Source organism: Coffea arabica, chromosome 7e (assembly GCF_036785885.1).
Source record: "Coffea arabica cultivar ET-39 chromosome 7e, Coffea Arabica ET-39 HiFi, whole genome shotgun sequence".
NCBI classification, from domain to species: Eukaryota; Viridiplantae; Streptophyta; class Magnoliopsida; order Gentianales; family Rubiaceae; genus Coffea; species Coffea arabica.
In genome coordinates, this window is record NC_092323.1 from 43148025 (window position 1) to 43167127 (window position 19103).

The 19103-nt window shown below is 35.7% G+C and overlaps 2 protein-coding genes and 1 pseudogene across 2 annotated transcripts; all 3 read right to left on the reverse strand.

Moving 5' to 3' along the window:
- Positions 1 to 198: 198 nt before the first annotated feature.
- Positions 199 to 4412, reverse strand: LOC113700868 (uncharacterized; annotated as a pseudogene).
- Positions 4413 to 4606: 194 nt separating this feature from the next.
- LOC113700869 (uncharacterized) lies at positions 4607 to 6104 on the reverse strand. Its single transcript, XM_027221301.1, has 3 exons — positions 6074 to 6104; positions 5568 to 5899; positions 4607 to 5482 (listed from the first exon to the last, which is right to left on the reverse strand). The coding sequence occupies exons 1-3, from the start codon at positions 6102 to 6104 to the stop codon at positions 4607 to 4609; spliced, it is 1239 nt and encodes a 412-aa protein (XP_027077102.1).
- Positions 6105 to 9794: 3690 nt separating this feature from the next.
- LOC113700438 (very-long-chain aldehyde decarbonylase CER1-like) lies at positions 9795 to 15888 on the reverse strand. Its single transcript, XM_027220880.2, has 10 exons — positions 15729 to 15888; positions 15203 to 15426; positions 14153 to 14385; positions 13743 to 13962; positions 12551 to 12926; positions 12347 to 12454; positions 11990 to 12190; positions 10989 to 11084; positions 10727 to 10900; positions 9795 to 10047 (listed from the first exon to the last, which is right to left on the reverse strand). Exons 1-10 carry the CDS (start codon positions 15786 to 15788, stop codon positions 9865 to 9867), a joined length of 1875 nt encoding a protein of 624 aa, XP_027076681.1. The 5' UTR covers positions 15789 to 15888; the 3' UTR covers positions 9795 to 9864.
- Between the last annotated feature and the right edge of the window lie 3215 nt (positions 15889 to 19103).

Here is a 19103-nt window from a genome sequence, read left to right on the forward strand (position 1 = left end):
GGGGATTATAAGTAATTTATTCAGTTATTATTCATAAATTCGGATTAGAAAGCACTTTACATGATGCTGCGCATCATATAATGCTATAACAAAGCATATAATGACGGATTAAATGCTATGTTGTAATTTTGGTGTGTATATTAATTTTGCGGCATGAAGCAAATAAAAATCTTCACTTCTTCTATACATAATAAAATTTCAATAATTGCTTTGGCTGCTGGAATCCAAGCACCAGCAATAATAGTCAGACCTCGAGCTCTTTAGCAATCCTCTCAAGCTCGCTCTGCCGCCATGATGCAAAATTGTTGCGCTTCTACAGGTCAAATGCAAGAGGGTAGTCCTCCATATCGTGATACTGTGATCTCATTCTCATCTAAAGCCACATTGTCGCAACACAGCCTTCATACGGATCTTGCTGGCCCGTTTGAACGTCATGGCTGCCACCCAAAAAAAAAAAATCATTAGGAGAGTCCCAAAAAATGATGATGTCCTTCTTGATGTAATGTACTACTAATATCCAAAGTTAATTAAGTTACTTACCCAAGGTATGCTTTTGTCAGATACTTGAGCGACTTGCTAAGCTTGCTTGTTTTCATAAGTGGTGGATATTTGGCCATGTCCCTGCCAAAAAATTTTTTTTTAAAAAATTTCATAGGTGTCAAATTCTTTCTCTGCACTTGCTTCAACGACATTGCATCCCTCAGAAATTCTGGTTGAATTCCAGTTGCTTCATACCTGCAAAAGAATTTTTCACACTTCAAAGTCAGTCTCTAGAGTGCAATTCACTTTCTATGTGCCTATATATGTAGGATGTGAATTTGGACAATCTTTTTGTTGCGTCGTTACCTGTCGTTTGTGACGGGAAGTTGTGGTTTGACATGTGTATGAAAGATTATCCTTTCATACTCATCGATGGGGCAAAACTCTTTCACACAGATCTAAAGAACCATCACTGCCACGTCCAACCATTTTGCAAGCCAGGGCGACCACCTTTGCTCTACTGTTGTCAAGCTTGAATTCATCTTGTACGCCCAAATTAGTCCAACTGTTAGGAAATTAGTTTAATTTCTTTTAGACAGGTTTCTGAATTTGTGTGAAAATAATTAGTTTCTTACTTGGTTTTAGTTACTTGAAAAAGTAACCAAGAAATTTCCTATTTTGTTTAAGATGTAGAGGTTATTTCCTATTCTGTACAAGTCTAGAAATTAGCACTGTTTTATGTTGTTATTTGGGTTTTGGCCAGATAATACTCACTATAAATAGGTGGGTTGACATACTATAAAGAGACAAACAAGAGTACACAAGAGCGACATGTAGCCTTATATATGGGGTGTGAGAGACGGTTCTTGGGAGATGAGAGATAGTATATAAGGGTTGGATTTGGATTCAAGTTGTATTCTTGTATAGAGTTTTTCTTTTCATAATAAAGAACAGATTTCTCTTCTTGGACGTAGGCTTAATGGTAGAATCGAACTACGTTAAATATTATGTTTCGTTTATCTTTCATGCTTGTGGCTTCTTTCTTATTAAATTGTTGTATACTTGATATTTCAATAATCATGTGTTCCGTGCTTGGATCCTAACATAGACGATACAGAACCCTCTAAAAAAAGGGTCCAATAATTTCTACTACTGTTGTGTAATGGAAATGTGAATATATGACTGTTGAGTTTAATTGTTGATCTATACACTGTTTGAACGTGAGAATTGGCATGTTTCCCTGTGATTCCAGAATGCACTGTGACTGCTCTGGACTGCTACGCAAAGGAAACATTCCCGGCCCATGAAAATCCTCTACCCTCTGCTTTCGGGTGCGGTCCTGATTTTGCAATTCAAGTCGAACTAAACATTATTGTAAAAGCACTACTTAGTTATCCTTTTAGTTGTTAAACTACAACGAACTCTAAACTTAATCTATCTGTATTACGTGTACTAACTTGTCCTACATAAGAATTTGCCAATACAATTGATGAGAGAAAAAATTAATTATATTATCATATGGTCATGAAATCGACCATAATTATATTCTACCACATATTGCAAGGTCATTTTCAAATGCAAATCCATTTTCTACGAAAACAGCTAGATCGGACAAAAAATTGTAGCGATCATAAATATTTGTCCAATTTTTAAGCAATTTCATTTGGTGATCAAACTTGAATTTTATAGACAGAAGCCAAAATTCAGATTTGTAGGGAATCTGGCTATAGTAAAGAGTGTTCATGCAGATGGAAGGAAAAAGAAGAAAAAAAAAGCCTAAATTCAGATTTATGGGGAATCTGGCAATAGTATGGAATGTTAATGCAAATGAAAGACAAACAAAAAATAGAGAATGTAAAAAACCCAGGCCAAGTTGAACTAAGCATTAGGGTAAGTTTCACAAAACCCATATGCTTTTGCACAACACTACGTGACTCTATTAAGGGCAAAATACACTTTACCCCCCTGTGATTTAGCATTTTTTCATATACACATAACCCTCTTATGGTTTAAAAGTTATTCATAAAATCCTCATGATTTGAATTAAAGTGTCAAAATGATAGAATTTGTATTAGGGTTAATCACACTTTATCCCCTTTAAGTATAGGTCGTTTCTCACTTTACCCCCCAACGTTTGTTTTTCCTCAGTTTATCCCCTCCGTCAGTACAACTAAGCAATTGCACCATTAAAAACTTCAAGATTTCGAAATTGCCATACGGAAAGGGCCGTTGGTTTTAGCTGACAAAATGCCCCTCAATGCTTTTAGCCTATTTTTTCCCTCAAAGAGCCGTTGGTTTTAGCCGTTGGTTAGGTTCTATAAAAGGTGGTATCTGATGGTTTGTAGCCAATTTTTCTCATGCATTTTAGCAGATTCAAAAGTTCCTAATATTTTTCTTTGTCAACCAAAAGCATCATAAAAATGTCACAAAGTGGTTCAAATAACGTTGAAAGATCACCCCAAAAAATGTGTGGATGTGGTAAAGAGGCACCATTATGCACCTCTTGGACACTTGAAAATCCGGGAAGAAGATTTTACGGCTGCTCAAATTACAATGTAAGAATTTTTCATTAATAATTTGTTATTATTGTCTTTAATTTTGTTCTATACCTGAATAAGTTAAAAAGAGTTTTAAACAACTATATTTTCTTTTTATTTAGAACCGACATGCATGTGGGAACTTTTCATGGGTAGATCCTGAAGTTTGTAACAAAACAAAAGAAGTAAGTGCAGTGCTACAATCTAGACTGTCGGAGCAAAAAGATAAACTAATGTACTTGCAAAGGGAGCATGAAAAATTGGCAAATGAGCATGAAAAATTGAAAAGCAAATATGAAGCCTTAGAAACAGAAGTCTATGTCTTACAAGTTGAAAACCAACAGCTACAACAACAATACATGATGTTCAAAGCTGCTCGATCTTCATCATGGAGAAAAACACTAGCTATTACATTTCTGATTGCTAGCATTATGTATATGTACTCTATTTCTGAACCAAAAGGCATGGAAAATTTGTTTTATCTACCATAGTTGTAAGCAAATATATATATGAAAGAAAATTATATTAAGTTAAAAGCATTTTGCACATCTGATTACATCTTAGTCTGCATGGCCACCCAAACACAGGCCATTTTAATAGAACCTAACCAAAACATGATAGTAGAACATGTCCAAATAATGGCAAAAGAAAAACAACATAGGCCCATTTCTAACATTGTTGCAAAACAAGCAATCAAGTACTAGTAATGACAAAAACAGCAATATAATTTCACTGCACTACCCATTATCAGGTGTGCACACAACTGTTGAACGTCCAGTTGCAGTTGAAGATCCTTGGCCGGAGAACACTGCTTCTCCAAATCTAGTACTCTTGGTTTGAACCTATAGTCATGGATAAGGGGTATCTTAGTGCATCAAACTACTACTAGGGTAGTAGCATGTAAACATACTCAAAAGACTTGAACTCACCATTCCAGTTTTAGCAACACCTGAATTGCTTTTAGAACTTCCAGTTTTAGCATCACCCAAATTGGTTCTTGGGCTTTTAGTTGTTATTGTAGTTGTTGCTTTTGAACTTATACTTGGTAAGTTGGTGGTAGCAACAGTAGTAGTTGTACTTAAATTGGCACCAGATGTAGGTGTTCTTGTCCACTATATCATCAATAGGAATAAATAAGTGAGCACGTATAAAATTGCCATGCATGCAGAATTTTAAAATGTAGGCTTACCAGTTGGGTTGGAAGGGATTGGCCAGTTTTTGAAGTACTTGGAATCTGCATAATAAAGGCAGTTTTTAATCAGTGTAAGTGTAACAAATTCAATTAGTTACATACAAATAAAAAGGAACTCACTTGGTTAGAGTCAAATGGGATATATGTTTTACTTGTTGATACCCCTTGGCCATTCCAAAGTCCAATGCCACATAGTGGGCCATTGTTACGGTCTGAACCCCTACCCTTACCTTTGCCTGTACCTCTACCTCTTATTTTAGCTCTAGTTGGGCCTCTTGCAATAGTAGAATTAGTTACATCAACATTTCTAGGAATTAAAACAGGCTCAACATTATTTCTAGAGTGGCCCCTACCAGCTCCCCTCCCTCATTTAGTAGGTCCTTGTACCTTGCAACTTCTAACAATGACTACAGTGAATTGGCAGCCCTACTTTAGACAGTTTTCCAACATGTAAGTCCTCCAATGGAGCCTTTCTTCTAACTTTCTTAGGTCTGCCTAGAGCTATCTTCCTACGAGGTGGGAGTAATGAATCATTGCATGTGTTCACCCAATTTGCTTGGTCTGGCATAGGCATAATAACACCAGCATATGCCTTTTTATATGTTTCCACTGAGTCACAATTATCAACATATGCATATGGACTTTTGCTGTCTTGCACAAGTCCAACACATCCATGGACACATGGAATTCCTGTCATATCCCACTCATTACATGTGCAAGACCTTTGAACTGCATTAACAACAAAAGTTCTTACTATACCAGTCACCTCATACACCTCTCTTGTAGACACAAGTGCATCAAACTGAGCTAATTGCTTTTTTCTCTCTTCAATTTTTTGACAAATCCTCGGACAAATGTGAGACTTCACCTTCTGAATCCAATCTCTTTTTTCTTGAAACTTGCACATTATCTGCCTTCGAATGGCTTCAAACATAGTCAAAATAGGCTCCTTCCTAGCATCCTTAATGTATTGATTGAAGCTCTCACATATATTATTACTTAAAAGGTCACATTTTGTCCTTGGAGAAAAGGTGTGTCTGGCCCATAGGTTAGCTGGTATGGAACTGAGCCATGCATGTGCTTCTGGTGCTACTATTTGCAACTCTCTCATTTTGCTTTCATAGTGACTGGGTAAATAAGCTCTGGCTACTGCCCACATTAAATCTCTTAGGTGCTTATCCTTGAATTTTAGCTTGAAGTTAGCATACATGTGTCTAACACAGAATTGATGCTCCACTCCAGGATACTTATTCTCAATGCAATCAATTAATTCCTGACATAAAAACATAAATCACAGAATTAGTGACTTTGCTGAGTGAGGAATAAAGGAAAGTAAAACAGATTGTAGTGGTGCTGACCTTTTGTCTATCTGATAGAAATACCCAACCCCTTTCAAGTGGAGTCCCAATGGCATCAGAAAGGTTGTCCAAAAACCACCCCGAACTATCTTTGCACTCAGACTCAACAAGAGCCATAGCAATTGGGAACATTTGGTTATTAACATCCCTACCAATTGTAGACATAAGCTGCCCTCCCATGATCCCCTTAAGGTGACATGCATCCAGCCCTATTACAGGCCTACATGCATTTACAAAACCTTCCTTTTGTGCAGTAAACATCACAAACATTCTCTTGAAGATTGGCCTTTTACAAAGTTGGGATTTTTCAATTACAATAAATGCCACTGAACCTGGATTTCTTTGAAGAAGTGTAGCACAATAGTCTCTTAATCTTGTATACTGCTTTGCACATGACCCTTTCACTGCTTCCTCTACTTTCTCTTTTTCTCAATACATTTGAGCGTTTGTACAGTTCAGGTTATACTTCCTTTTTATGCTCTTCTTGAACCCTTTTACTTTCATACCTGGATGGTCAGCAATCTCCTCCGTAAACATCTTAGACAGCCACCTAGAATTTGCACTCTTGTTCTTGAAAGACTATGGACATTCATGAGGTAGGCCTTTAATGGACTTCACTTGAAGTGTAACTTTGCTTCGAGTATAGCCACTAGCATATATTCTCCATCCACATTTATTTGCACATATAGCCACAGCTTTATCTTTGTCATTCTTAGTGAAGGTAACTTCAAACCTATTCAAAATTGAATACATTCTAACTGCAGCTCTAAAATCATAAATGTTGGTGAAAATTCTGCCCACAGTCAACTCAGGATTTTTTAGATCCCTTTCCATGTTAAACTCAGGAAATTCATGCTCCATGGCTTCATCATTTGAATCATAAACTGGTTTAAGTATTTCATCATCACTAACATCTTCATTATCGACTAGTTTTCCTTTCACTTTGGAGTTAAGGTATGCACTATATTCTTCACTAATCAGTTCCACATACGTAGTATAATCAGGCTGTTTTAGGTGACAATCTACTTCACCACCATCCCTCTACATCATCTATAGGGTCACATGCATCATTTAAATCATCCCCATCTAGGAAAAAATCAAAGTCAGAGTCATATTCAACTTCCCTACAACCATCCCCATCACCTTCTTGTAAAGCATCTGAAGTATCACTTTCGGCCTCATCATTTTGGGGTTGTTCAGCATTAGGGTTTAGATTTTGTTCACCATCAACCTCAATATTATCTTCTACAACAATTTCACCAGCATGCATATCTTCTTCAGGGATCTCACCAACATAAAGTTGTATGATACTTTGAGTTCTATTTGTCACAAACATTTCTAGAACTATCTGGTCACTGTTTAACAGTTTAAGACCAACCTGAAGGTCAAGATTCCCAATCCTATAGTACACTGATGTTTCATGTGGAATTCTAGTGTCTTTAAAAGCATCTCTTAACTCAAAAATTGACATCAAATCAGGGTCAACATCATCAAAATTTGCAACTTCTCCACCTACATACTGTAAATTTGGGACATGGGCAAAATGGCCTCCGTAGTGAACCTCTAAAACATAGGTTTTAAAATCCATTTTTCTGTAATCACACGAAGGCAACTTTTTTAGTGCATGCACAGGTAATACAGAGCATGCATCTTTATTGTCCCACAAAAAAAAAATCCTAGTTTGTCTATCTAACAGCCGACATATAACCAACCAAAGTAAACAAATAATCCAGCAAATTAATAATTTAAAAAGACAAAAGTTGCTAAAAACCCATCGTTTTCATCTTAGCCCGACAATGACATAGCATATCTTCAAGGGACCACACCAATAGATGATTCAAACAAATAATTGTCTACCACGTTAAAGGCCATGAAACCACTAAAAAAACCCATACCGTTGTTTCTGTGCAATACAAATGATTAAAAACTAGAAATTTCTAAAATCGAGAAAAAATTGCAAAATCGAACCTTAAGGGCTGCCCAAGCTCTCACAATCTTCAAATTCAATTCTGCCGTCTGCTAACAAGTTCATCGATTGCCCATTTTTTCCATTCAAGATGCTGGTGAATTTTCAAGTTTTTAAATGGAGGTTTTGTTAAGGATTCAGCCAAACGAAAGACTGGGTGACCGACAATGGCAAAAGGGCATAGAGGGTGACCTGACAATGACAAAAGGGAACCTTTTCCTTTTGTCTGTTCCCTTCTGTCTTCCCTAATTTCTTTTTTTTTGTCCCATGCCAAATGGAGGGAAATTTCCCTCCATTATTCCAGGGTAATTTTGGAAATTTGTATTTCATAAACTCAGAGATATGGGTATTTTAGGTTGTTCATTATTTTCATAAGGATATTACTGTCTTTTCAATATTCTGTTTATCTCCATTAGAGTTGACCGTTAATCTTTGGGATAAACTGAGGAAAAACAAACGTTGGGGGGTAAAGTGAGAAACGGCCTATACTTAAAGGGGATAAAGTGCGATTAACCCTTTGTATTATATGACGAAGTCAACTAAAATATCAAGAGTAGTCCTATGTAAAATTGAAAATTATTTATCAACCACGAGGGATTATGTATGTATTTTGAAAACTATAAGGGTGTTATATTGTAAAGTACTAAACCATAAGGGGGTTATATGGTAAAATATAAAATCATACGAGGTAATTTTGACATTTTCATGGATTTCGTTACAAATGATCATTTCCGTTACTTTGACACTTTAATTTAAACTATGAGAGGGTTATATATTGCTTTTGAAACTATAAGGGATTATGTGAAAAATCACTAAACCACAAGAGGGTAAAGTGTATTTTGCCCCTCTATAAAAGATTAACAATGGCCAAAACCGGATACTGCAATTGACCAAGACTTGTTCTAAAATTATGTATGATGAAATTATAATATATTCATCTATCTCTAATTTTGCACAAATATCCACTTAATCTTCATATAATTTTTTATTTACCAACATAATTCCCCCTATAATTTTATTCAATGTAGTTAGATCCTTAATAATTAAGTAAGGTCAATATTTGCATTTCAACTGCCTATAATTTTATTCAATGTGGTTAGACCCTTAATAATTAAGTAAGGTCAATATTTGCATTTCAACTAACAGCATTATAGATATTATTTTTTTCATTAAATTTTTGCTTTACATAAACTCACATTGTGTGGATATTTTGAAACCTTGGGAAATTAATGTGGTGTCATGCTAAAGCACATGGGGTTATGAGTAATTTACCTTAAGAATTATTGTAAAAGCATGATTTAATCATATCGTGTTGGTTGATAACTTTAAGAAATTCTGTGCTTATCTATCTCTATTAAGGCTTCTGTGTACCAAGTTAAAAGTTCGACCCTTGCCTAGTGTATTAGAAGGGAAGTGTCGTGCTTTCCTCTGACAAAAAGTTCAGAGGATTCAGCAGTGCACTTAAATTGGTCTAGAGATAGGTTCTCTCCCTCTAACCCCCATATATTGCCCGGTTGGAATCCGCCCTTCCCCAGTAGCGTAGGATTAAGATGAAATTCTAATGACTGGAAAAAAAAAATCTCTCTGTATTAGGTGTAGTAACTTGTACTACATAATATTTTGTCAATATAATTGATGAGTGAAACAATACATTATTCAGAATATGTTATATTATTTCACCATAACAATAGTATGCAAGGCCTAAGTGTTATTTCACCATAACACTTAGGCCTTGCATATTTCAGTTAAGGTTTGAAGTCACCCAGTAAATACCTTTTTTCATTTTTTTTTCAGCGGAAAATTTGTTGTTTGTTTTATTTACTAGGTAGTCCTTGTGTAGATTTACTGTTCTTTTTTTTTTTTCTTAATCTGGTAGACTGTTGCTGGATATGATGTTGCGGCCGTGGTAGTTAGAGTTGGCAGCAAAGTGAAGGAATTCGAGGTCGAGGATGAAGTATACGGAGACATTCACGAGCACGCTTTGTACCCAAAGGGATGTGGGTCACTGGCGGAGTACACTACAGTGGAGGAGAAGGTACTAGCTTTGAAGCCAAAGAATTTGAGTTTTGCAGAGGCAGCTAGCCTTCCTGTTGCCGTTGAAACAGCGTACGGGGACTTGAAAGCGTTGGGCTTTCAGCTGGAAATCACTTCTTGTTCTGGGTGGTGCTGGTGGAGTTGGATCTTTTATCATTCAGGTATTTCATGTGTTTATTTTTACCCTTAATTTCCAATACTTTAAAACACCAAGTAAAAATCAGATGTAGTTGGTAAATTCCAAAGAATTAGTGATAATTATTGAGGATAACTAACACATAAGTACGTATGTTCTAATTAAAAAGAGAAAGACCAATTGCATGGAGACCCCAAAGGTCGAAAGCCATGCTTCAGGGCAGCTTGCCAAACTTTTTCAACGCTCAACATGTTTTCTCCACATTCATGCTCAGTCCATCCTTCTAATGCGTGCACTATGCCAGCTGCACGCACTGCACTTAGTGCCCTTCTTGGCAGCCAATTCTGTGCGGTAGTGCATACATACAACAAAACCAGGTTTATTAATTCTATCATACAAACCACAGAGACTAAAAATCAAATCGAGTGTGAATTTTAGATGGATGGATTAATTCACAGAATGTTATTAACATAAAGAAATTTTGCTCAATATTGGTATGATTAGTGACTATTTGGGGCGTGCTAATCGCGTCACAAATGATATTGGTGATCATTGAAAGTAAAAAAGAAAAAGAATCTAGTTATTGGTGCATTTTATGAAACAAGCAAAAATACTTTGATTATTTGTCTAGGCATGCCTGTTTGATCCTAGAATTATATCTTTTTTCTATATATAATGCTTAAGCAATGGATTTGATGTTTAGAAAAATTTGTCATTATTTGTTATTCCAATCTTATCCTTACATGAAAGAATAACATACAACTACACGTCATACTCTACATTTTCATTATGTTTATATAACTGTTACTACTATACTTATTTATTATTACTACTATGTTTATCCAAGGTCTTTCTACCACCATTAATAAAAAAAAATCAAAAAAATCTCATAATTATTTTTTCGTTGCAACTATATATTCTTTTATTATTTAATTTTGCCCCCTAAAATATGCACACACGTGTAGGGTGTGCCTGCCTCACCCTCTAGTAAATAGTTAAATGTGAGTAAAACAAGTTACCAACCTCGCAAGAGTCAAGGTTTTGGAGGGACGCGGGAGCCAGCATTGCGGGGGTATGCAGATAGGAGCAGTCCCTGCGTACTTTCTTCGGAGGAAAGGTCGAGAAAGGAATAAATAATGCCCCTTTTGGCGCATTCAGCTGCTGCTCTTCAGTTAATCCATCTCCAACCAACCAAGTCTAACACAATTCAATTCATATGTTGCTGTCATCAATTAATAATTCAAGGACTTCGGTTCCAAACATATATCGTACAAAACGTGCCTACCTTGTGAGCCACGCTCTTGGACATTACTACCAAGTTGCTTTGGGAAGTAACACATTGCTTAAGCTTCTCGTACTCACATTGGGATGAAATGTTTATCTGAAATTTGCCAAATTGAATTTTTTTAGAAAGATATCCAAATGTTAGAGGTCACAAATATCTCTTAAAATGCAAATACGAAGCCTAAAATCTTTGTACTAGGATCTTGATGCACGTCACATGCATAACAGCTGTCCATGAGTTCGTACACATGTACACTAATTTTTTTTTTTAAAGTATAAGTAAAAGATTTTGAACTCGGGACCTCTTACTTGTACACACACTCTCTTTCGGAACCATCCAACTCATTTATCCTCTAATATATGCACAAAATCTTGTTTTGTAGAAACAAAAGATTGCAATTTCTAAGGAAAAATTTTAATGTTTTCCATAAATATATTTTTTTAATCATCTTTTTTACTTTACACATATCAAATCATTATAACACATTTTTCTATAAAAACTCCAAAAATAACAATCCAAACGAGGCCTTATAATAGGTTTCTTCTGCTATCCTGTCCCTTGTGTGATAAGGGCCATATATGTGTGAGAGGGACATCAGGTAAGGGCCATATATGATAATTATACCTGACAATTGGGCGAGTTAATATTGGGTTTTCATTTAAATGGGTTACACCCAACCCACCCAACTTTAGATTAGGTTAATTTTGAGTTGGGTCATATTGAGTTATCTAAAACCCATGATTCAAATATGACTCAATATATTTATTAATAGATTTTAATACATAAACTATCTCAAATATATTTTCACATACAAAAAAAATTTTCACACACATAAACACATTTTCACATAGATAGACATATTTTTACACTCTAAAGCACTCACAGATACAAACGCACACTCAACCTAGTGGGTGGGTTGTTGCCGTGTTGGGTTTTGGGCATAATTGTCAGGTCCAATGATAATCATGTACCGGTACAAGTAAACGGTTAAAACTACAAACCTGAATACCCCTCTCGCACAAGGCAAACGCAACAGAACGAGCAACTTTGGTGAGGTTGCCAACAACGAGGACTTCACTGGTTCCCTTAGGAATGCTGTTAAGGACGATGGCAACTGCCAAGCTACTTCCATCCACCACCCTCAATTTCAGCTTAGGGTACCTTCGCACGTAAAACTCTCCATTTTTGTTCAGTTCCTTTCTCTGCAAATTGTAAATTCTCCATATATTTTCAACTTGCAAATAATGTATATATGAGATCCCCTCACACCCAAAAAAAAAAAAAGAAAGAAAACAAAATTAAACAATATCTCAATAAAAATAATGAGAGGAATTATTGACTTTTTCCCTTAAACTTGCCTGGTTAAGTAGGCCGAGACTCAACACCTTGGTGCCTTTTGCTTCAGCATCTAGTATGGCCTTCTCAATCAAGCCGTTAATTGCTCGGGATTGCCATTTCTTCAAGTACTATTTAATAAAAATGAAGAGCAATAATTAAATTGATATAGGCAGACAAATCCCACAAATAAACCATCTCATTTCAATTAATTAAGTTGATCTTACCTGCACATTGTACCTTGGTATTGCCCAAGACTGCAACTTGAGCTTTTCTAACTTGTTCCTCTCTAAGATAAAGGTACGGCCGTAGATGGAATTAATAATCGCGGACCAAAGTGTAACTGGCCACATTAAGAAAATGTACCATGTGGAACCTTCAGGTTCGGAGGCAACAGAAGCAAATCCCAGACGAATATGGTATATGGATTGTGGGGTTGTTAGATGGGTCAAATGTACCACGTCTGGGGCATCTTCTTCTCTTTTCAATGAAGTTTCGTACAGCGAATCGGTGGATTTGTCCATGGTGCCATAGATATAGTCGTAGATGGGCATGAATAAAGAGTAATTTGTTCGGAATTGAGTGTGATGCAGAGAATGATATCTGTACGTTGTAACACAAGTACTTCAACAGTGATTAAGCAAATAGAAAGTGAAAATCAAAAGGTAAATCACAAGATTTAAAAGAATTAACGGTAAAATTTATTATCTTCTTTCTCTGTCATTTTCTTGTTAAGTTTTACTTAATTCTAATTTCTTTGATTTTAGTAAAAAAAAAAAAAAACAAAACTGATGGCGTTTAACTTGCTGATTAGTTACATTCATACGAGGAAGCGTAAAGCTACCAATGCGTTCGGTAGGTTGATGCCTTACTAGTTAGATGGTCGTAGTGCAGATTCAGTTTTGCTTTCTCTTTTGTCTCTATTTAGTGTATAAAATCTCCAAAAGGGAAAAAAAAAGAAAAAAATAAATCTTTTTAAATCATTAAAGCAATATTTTTTAAAAAAAATTTGTTCATCTCTACTTCACATTCTCTAAAGCAAGATTCCGTTTTGCTTTTCATATTCATTTGACTTCCATAGAGCATGAGATCTTTGTAATGTCAAATTTGCATGTATTTGGCGAGTTTTTAAGTTAAAACGGGATTTAACCTATGCCCAAATGCATGCTATTTGCCAAGGTACCCTAGAATTCACGGTAATATTAAGCCAAATTTGTAATAATTTATCATTGTCAACTACATATATATATATATATTTTTTTTTTTTTGGGCCCTTTGTCGTCATCCAAATTTACAGAAAGCACCAAACATCTAACACATTATGCACTCGCAAATCTCTTCTTATCATTGCCATGCCGCATAGAAATTTAGAGTGTGTTTGAATAGTAGAAATTTAGAGTGGATTTGGAGGTCACTTACGAGGGTGTATACATTAGATACTTGAGAGGTGGAAAGATGGAGAAGAGTCGTTTGGGAATTAGCTCAAAGTTGCAGTGTCCCATGTTGTTCATTAGATCAATGTATGTGATGTAGCCGAACGTTGACGCAAGCGATGCAGTTCCAGTATACACTGTTGCCAACGTTGGAATTGCAAACAGCAAAAAATACGCTATCTGCTCTCCAAAGGGATGAATCACGGCTGCAGATCACCACCACCACCCAAAAAAGAATTGTTTTTTTTTTTCAAAAGATTAATAGAACCCTATTTCTCTTTACATTCATTAATATCTACAAGAAAAGAAATCAACTATTTCCACAAAAAAAAAAAGAGAAAAGAATTGATGAAAATACTTTTTTTTTGTTTTTGTTTTTGGATAGTGTGTTCTTACATGTTATGGGCTCAGTGACGATGGAGGAATGATGGTGGGAATGGTAACGAGAGTAGAGAAAATGGTGGTGCAGTGCTCTGTGAAGCCAATAATACAGAAATTCCACAGGACCAATATGAAGCAGAGAGGTCAAGATCACACCATCCGTCCTCCACCACGGCAGCCGAGAAGCATAAGAAGACAAATTGTTGGCGATGTAGAATAGGATTCCATTTAATATTATTTGGTCATCCCTGAGAGGAAAAAGCAGAAAAACAATAAGTACCAACTTTACATGAGTATAATAATATGATTCCTAATACGTCCAAATTCATATCTTGTGCATAAAATAAAATCTCTCTAGGTTTTCCTACTCCCAAAGGCAGGGGTGGATATTGATATAAAAGTACATATTCCAGGAATCTGATCTTGAAGATATGCAAATCTGAGTTATGTTTTTCAGAAACAAGTCTGTTAACATGGGTTTGAAGCATTTTAAACAGTGGCGTGTTTTTTCCTAAGATTAATCTACCAATCATTCACATGTGCATGGCCATCATAGAGATCGTCACCGAGTTACAGGCAACTTCCCCATTAGAACCCAAGACTCCTGGAATCAAATTTTTTTTTTAACCCTCCCACTCCTCGCTACGCCTTTTTCACCCCCAACTGCCAAGTGCCAAGTATAGAATTAGAGCTCTGAACTTGGTGGGGAAACCAAATGAGATCTTCAGTGCCATTTTTTCAATGGTAATTTAGTATCACTTTTATATTTATGTCAAGTGTCCAGTTTATTTAATTTGTCATGTGCTGTTTATTTAAATTTCTACTACTATCACGTGATGAGTGGAATTGGCACTGAATTTGACATCGAATAGTGGCGCAGAGGATTCTAATTGATGGAAAACAACCTTTTCCTGTCCATTAGAAAGAACGTAGTGGTTTCTTGGAATCATATTTCCCCATATATTTTTTTCTCTTTTCGATCTTAACAACGAATGAAAAAAACAAAGGTATTTGTTAGGAGATCAGAAAAGATTGAGATAGTAATTAAGTATCAGTAGAACGGACCAATTGCTTTCTCTGTCAACTTGTTCGAATTCAATGGTCTTGTCAACAATCCGGTTCTTGCCATTAGCTGTTCGGTGACGAGAAATGCTAATCCAGATTTGATCGTGAAGCATCCTCCACAAAAGAAAGGGAAGTATAAGAAGGTTTGTGAGGTCTCTCTCGCATTCGCCTTTTGTAGCATTTGAATAAATGCTATGAGCCACCCATGGTGCCAGTACCACGTACTTCATCAACCAAAACAACAACAGTTATGCAGCCAGAACAAAGTAGAGTAGTATGAAAAATCTAAGTCCATAGTTTTACGCGCTGTTGAAGCTTAGATCTATATGAGATTTAGAGATTTCCATCAATCCACAGCTAAAAAAGTCATCATGCATCGAAAAGGAATAAGCAAAAGAACAATAACTTGAAAAAAAAAAAAAAGAACTATTCAATGAGTGAAAGAGCACAGTTGAGAAAGATGAGAATGAGCATTTTCATGTCGTGGAAGGACGTAAGAAGCTGATATAGAAGAGAAAAGAAGAACCTTGAAACGCCCAAGAGGCGTCCATGGCCAGTCAGTGAGGAGACCTGGTGTTGTAGCCATTTTCTTTGCTTCTTACTCTTTGTGTGAGGGATAATTACAAGCTCTTTTCTGGGCCTTAAATAGGGGTCTCGCATTGGAGACGACGGTTTACATCATGTTCGAAATGTTTTTTATCTTTAAAGTAAATGGAATTTTAAACATCATTTGTGGAAGTGTTGGCATTTCTCGACACCCATCAAATGTGGGCAACACTAATCAGGTGGGAGTGGAACACTCCAAGAGGCTACAACAGCTCCTAAGCTACCTTTTGTCATTAAGGGAAAAACGTGGCATGGGGGACTAAGTTATGAGTTCAACCGTGACACTAGTAATGATTTTGAAGGACTAATTCCACTGTAAACCTCTGAACTTGTATTATTTTTTCATTTTGTTCCTTAAATTTCAATTTTGTACATTTTACGTTTTAAACTTTTAGTTATGGATACTTTGCAACCTAAACTCTTAAGTTCATCCAATTTAAGTCCAATCAATGACTACTTTGTGAAAATTAATGACAATGTACCCATTTTGTTCTAACTGCAATCTTTTAACTTTTTTTGACAACTTTTAGTACATTATTATTGATTTATAAGCTCTCAATTACTAATAGTATTAGCAAAATTAACAAGATAGAAGATGGTATAAATTAATGATAATGCACTATTTTATTTTTGTTATGATACCTTGGTACATTTTGATTACTTTTGACACATTATCATTGATTTGTTCGATCCTCTATATCCTTAATTTTGTTAAAATTGTTATTGATTAGATTTAAATAGAATAAATTTGAGAATGTATGATATAAAGTGCTCAAAATTAAGTGTTTAAGATGTAAAATATCTAAAATTAAAGCTTATGGTGCAAAATTGAAAAAGTGATACAAGTTCGAGCGAATACGAACTTGTATGATGTAAACCCTCAATATGATGTTACTTTATAGTTCATACAATAAATAATAAAGGGAATTCGCTTTTCAAGTTTCAACTTTGTTAAACCAGTCATAATTTTACACTTATCAGCCAAATGCTAGTATAAGATTCATAAAGCCTAGAATTTGTGGGCCAAGGCTGATTTTGCAAGTTGTGGCGTCCTGCCAAAACGGTTAGGTATTTGATGCCGACCTTGCGTACCAGGTTTATATTTATGGACAAATTTTCTTCTGAGCAGAGTCGAAAGACAATTTCAATACGTAATGGAGGTGGAATTGCTTTTGCCTTTTGCTTTCTTCGGAGTTCGAACAAATTCAAAAAATAGGGCTTCGAATCCTCTGTCCCCAAAATAGTCTCTGTCCCCTCTGTCCTTTATTTATACAACTGCCACGTGTCTTTAATCTTTTGTTAACCCAAATTCAAGTAAATATTTAACCCAAACTCAAATAAATTTTAGATTAAATAACTATTTCTTGCAAACAAGTGAATTATTGGAATAACTAAAATTTAATTATAAATAAGAAAATATTACCTGTGACAATTGCGTTGAGCACAACATACGTTGGCTATTTGGTTCCCATATGTTTAAACCATCTCTACTACCAGTAGGACCTTCATGCACATGCTTAAAAATAAAAAATATAAATGAATAATTATATCATCAAGACTCAAAAAAAAATTATATCAGCATAATATCTAATTAAAAGCTTACTTTTCATGCAAACAAACCCATGGTTTATTTGAGTTTGGTTAACAAAAGGTTAGAGACATGTGGCAACTGTATAAATAAGAGACAGAAGAGACAGAGACTACTTTGGGAACAGAGGATTCGATGCCAAAAAATAGCACGAAATTAAACTACTTTTTTTTTTTTTTTGGCTAACCCCGGCAAAGGGGAGGGACGCCACCCCCCACTTTTATTCATAATAAGTAGAGATACAACGGGCACAAAGTTGAACAATTTCTGTTTCTAGAATTAGGATGGTTTCACGATCCTAATAGAAGGCATTCCAATGAAGTCTAGTCGAATTGTGGCCATTCATTCCAATGCTCATACAATCTGATATCCAGGAGAGGATGAGCTACTCCAACATTTGCCAGAGTATCCGCCACTTTGTTTGCCTCCCTGAAACAGTGGGAGAGCCTAGTAGGTACGTCAATCAATTTCCATATCTGCTGGAACTGTAACCGAATACACCATGGGCAATTGATTCGACGTTGCAGAATTCCCACCAATAGTAGGGAGTCTACCTGGACGTTAATATTTGTAATTCCCCTTTGATCACATTATCGAAGTCCTATCAAGAGAGCCAATGCCTCAGCCTGGATACTAGATGCCTCGCCGAAGAAAGCTGAGAAACCTACCAAGGGAAGCCCTACCGCATCCCGTATAACTCCGCCTCCACCAGAAGTCCCAGGATTACCTTTGGAGCAGCCATCAGTATTCAAAGTGAAATATTCCTCCCTTCTCCTAGTTTCCATTGGAAATTAAACTACTTTTTATGTGCGTCGGGTAATCGAAACTCGACAGGACGACAGCACATTATTGTTTTCTATAACTGTAAAATGTGACGATTTCACAAGCAACGAATTTAGAGCTGAATTGAGTTGGGCAATGGATTGGATATTTCACTTGCATTTTTTAGGAAAAATTTGAGGTTTCTGACAGTCTCACTGTTTCATTGTACATTCGAATTTTGCTGATGTTGTAAGAATTAAGTGAACAATCTATAAAAAACCTTTAAGCATCTTATGGTTCGAGGGCATATTTTGATCCGTTATATTGATTGGAGTTGAATCCATCAAACTTTTTTTATATAGAAAAAAAAATGATAGTTCATTGCTTTCATCCTATACTCTGTAAAAGCTATTAAAGTAAAGAGTTGTGATAACTTGTTCTTTTTTTCTATTTTTTGTTGGCTTATAAGAGTTCATGTGAACCACAATTAGATGATTACGATAAATGCAACTCATAGACAATTATAAGAATTTACAACTTTTTAATTACAATTTTGTTCCTTTTGTTATAGGGCCTCAATTTTGATAGCTAGTGACAATAACATGGATGGGACAATACCAACCGGAAAAAAAAAAGAAAAAATTGGAGTAGGCTTTTCTCATCCTCTCAGCAGGCAAAGGGGCTACTCATATCTTTTATATATATATATATATATATATACATATATATCCTATTGGCAAGGGTTAAGGTCTACTTCTTCGATGAAAATGATGTCGACAGGGTTCAAATTCTGATTAACACCCAGGAGAAACTTAAGTTTCCCTATTGGTTACTGAACAAAGCTTAGTGGTTCATATGCATTTTTTATTGCTTAAAGTGTATAAATGATTGTGACAATCTATAGTGCCTTTTATTATATAAAAAATGTTTGAGTGATTTTAGTTT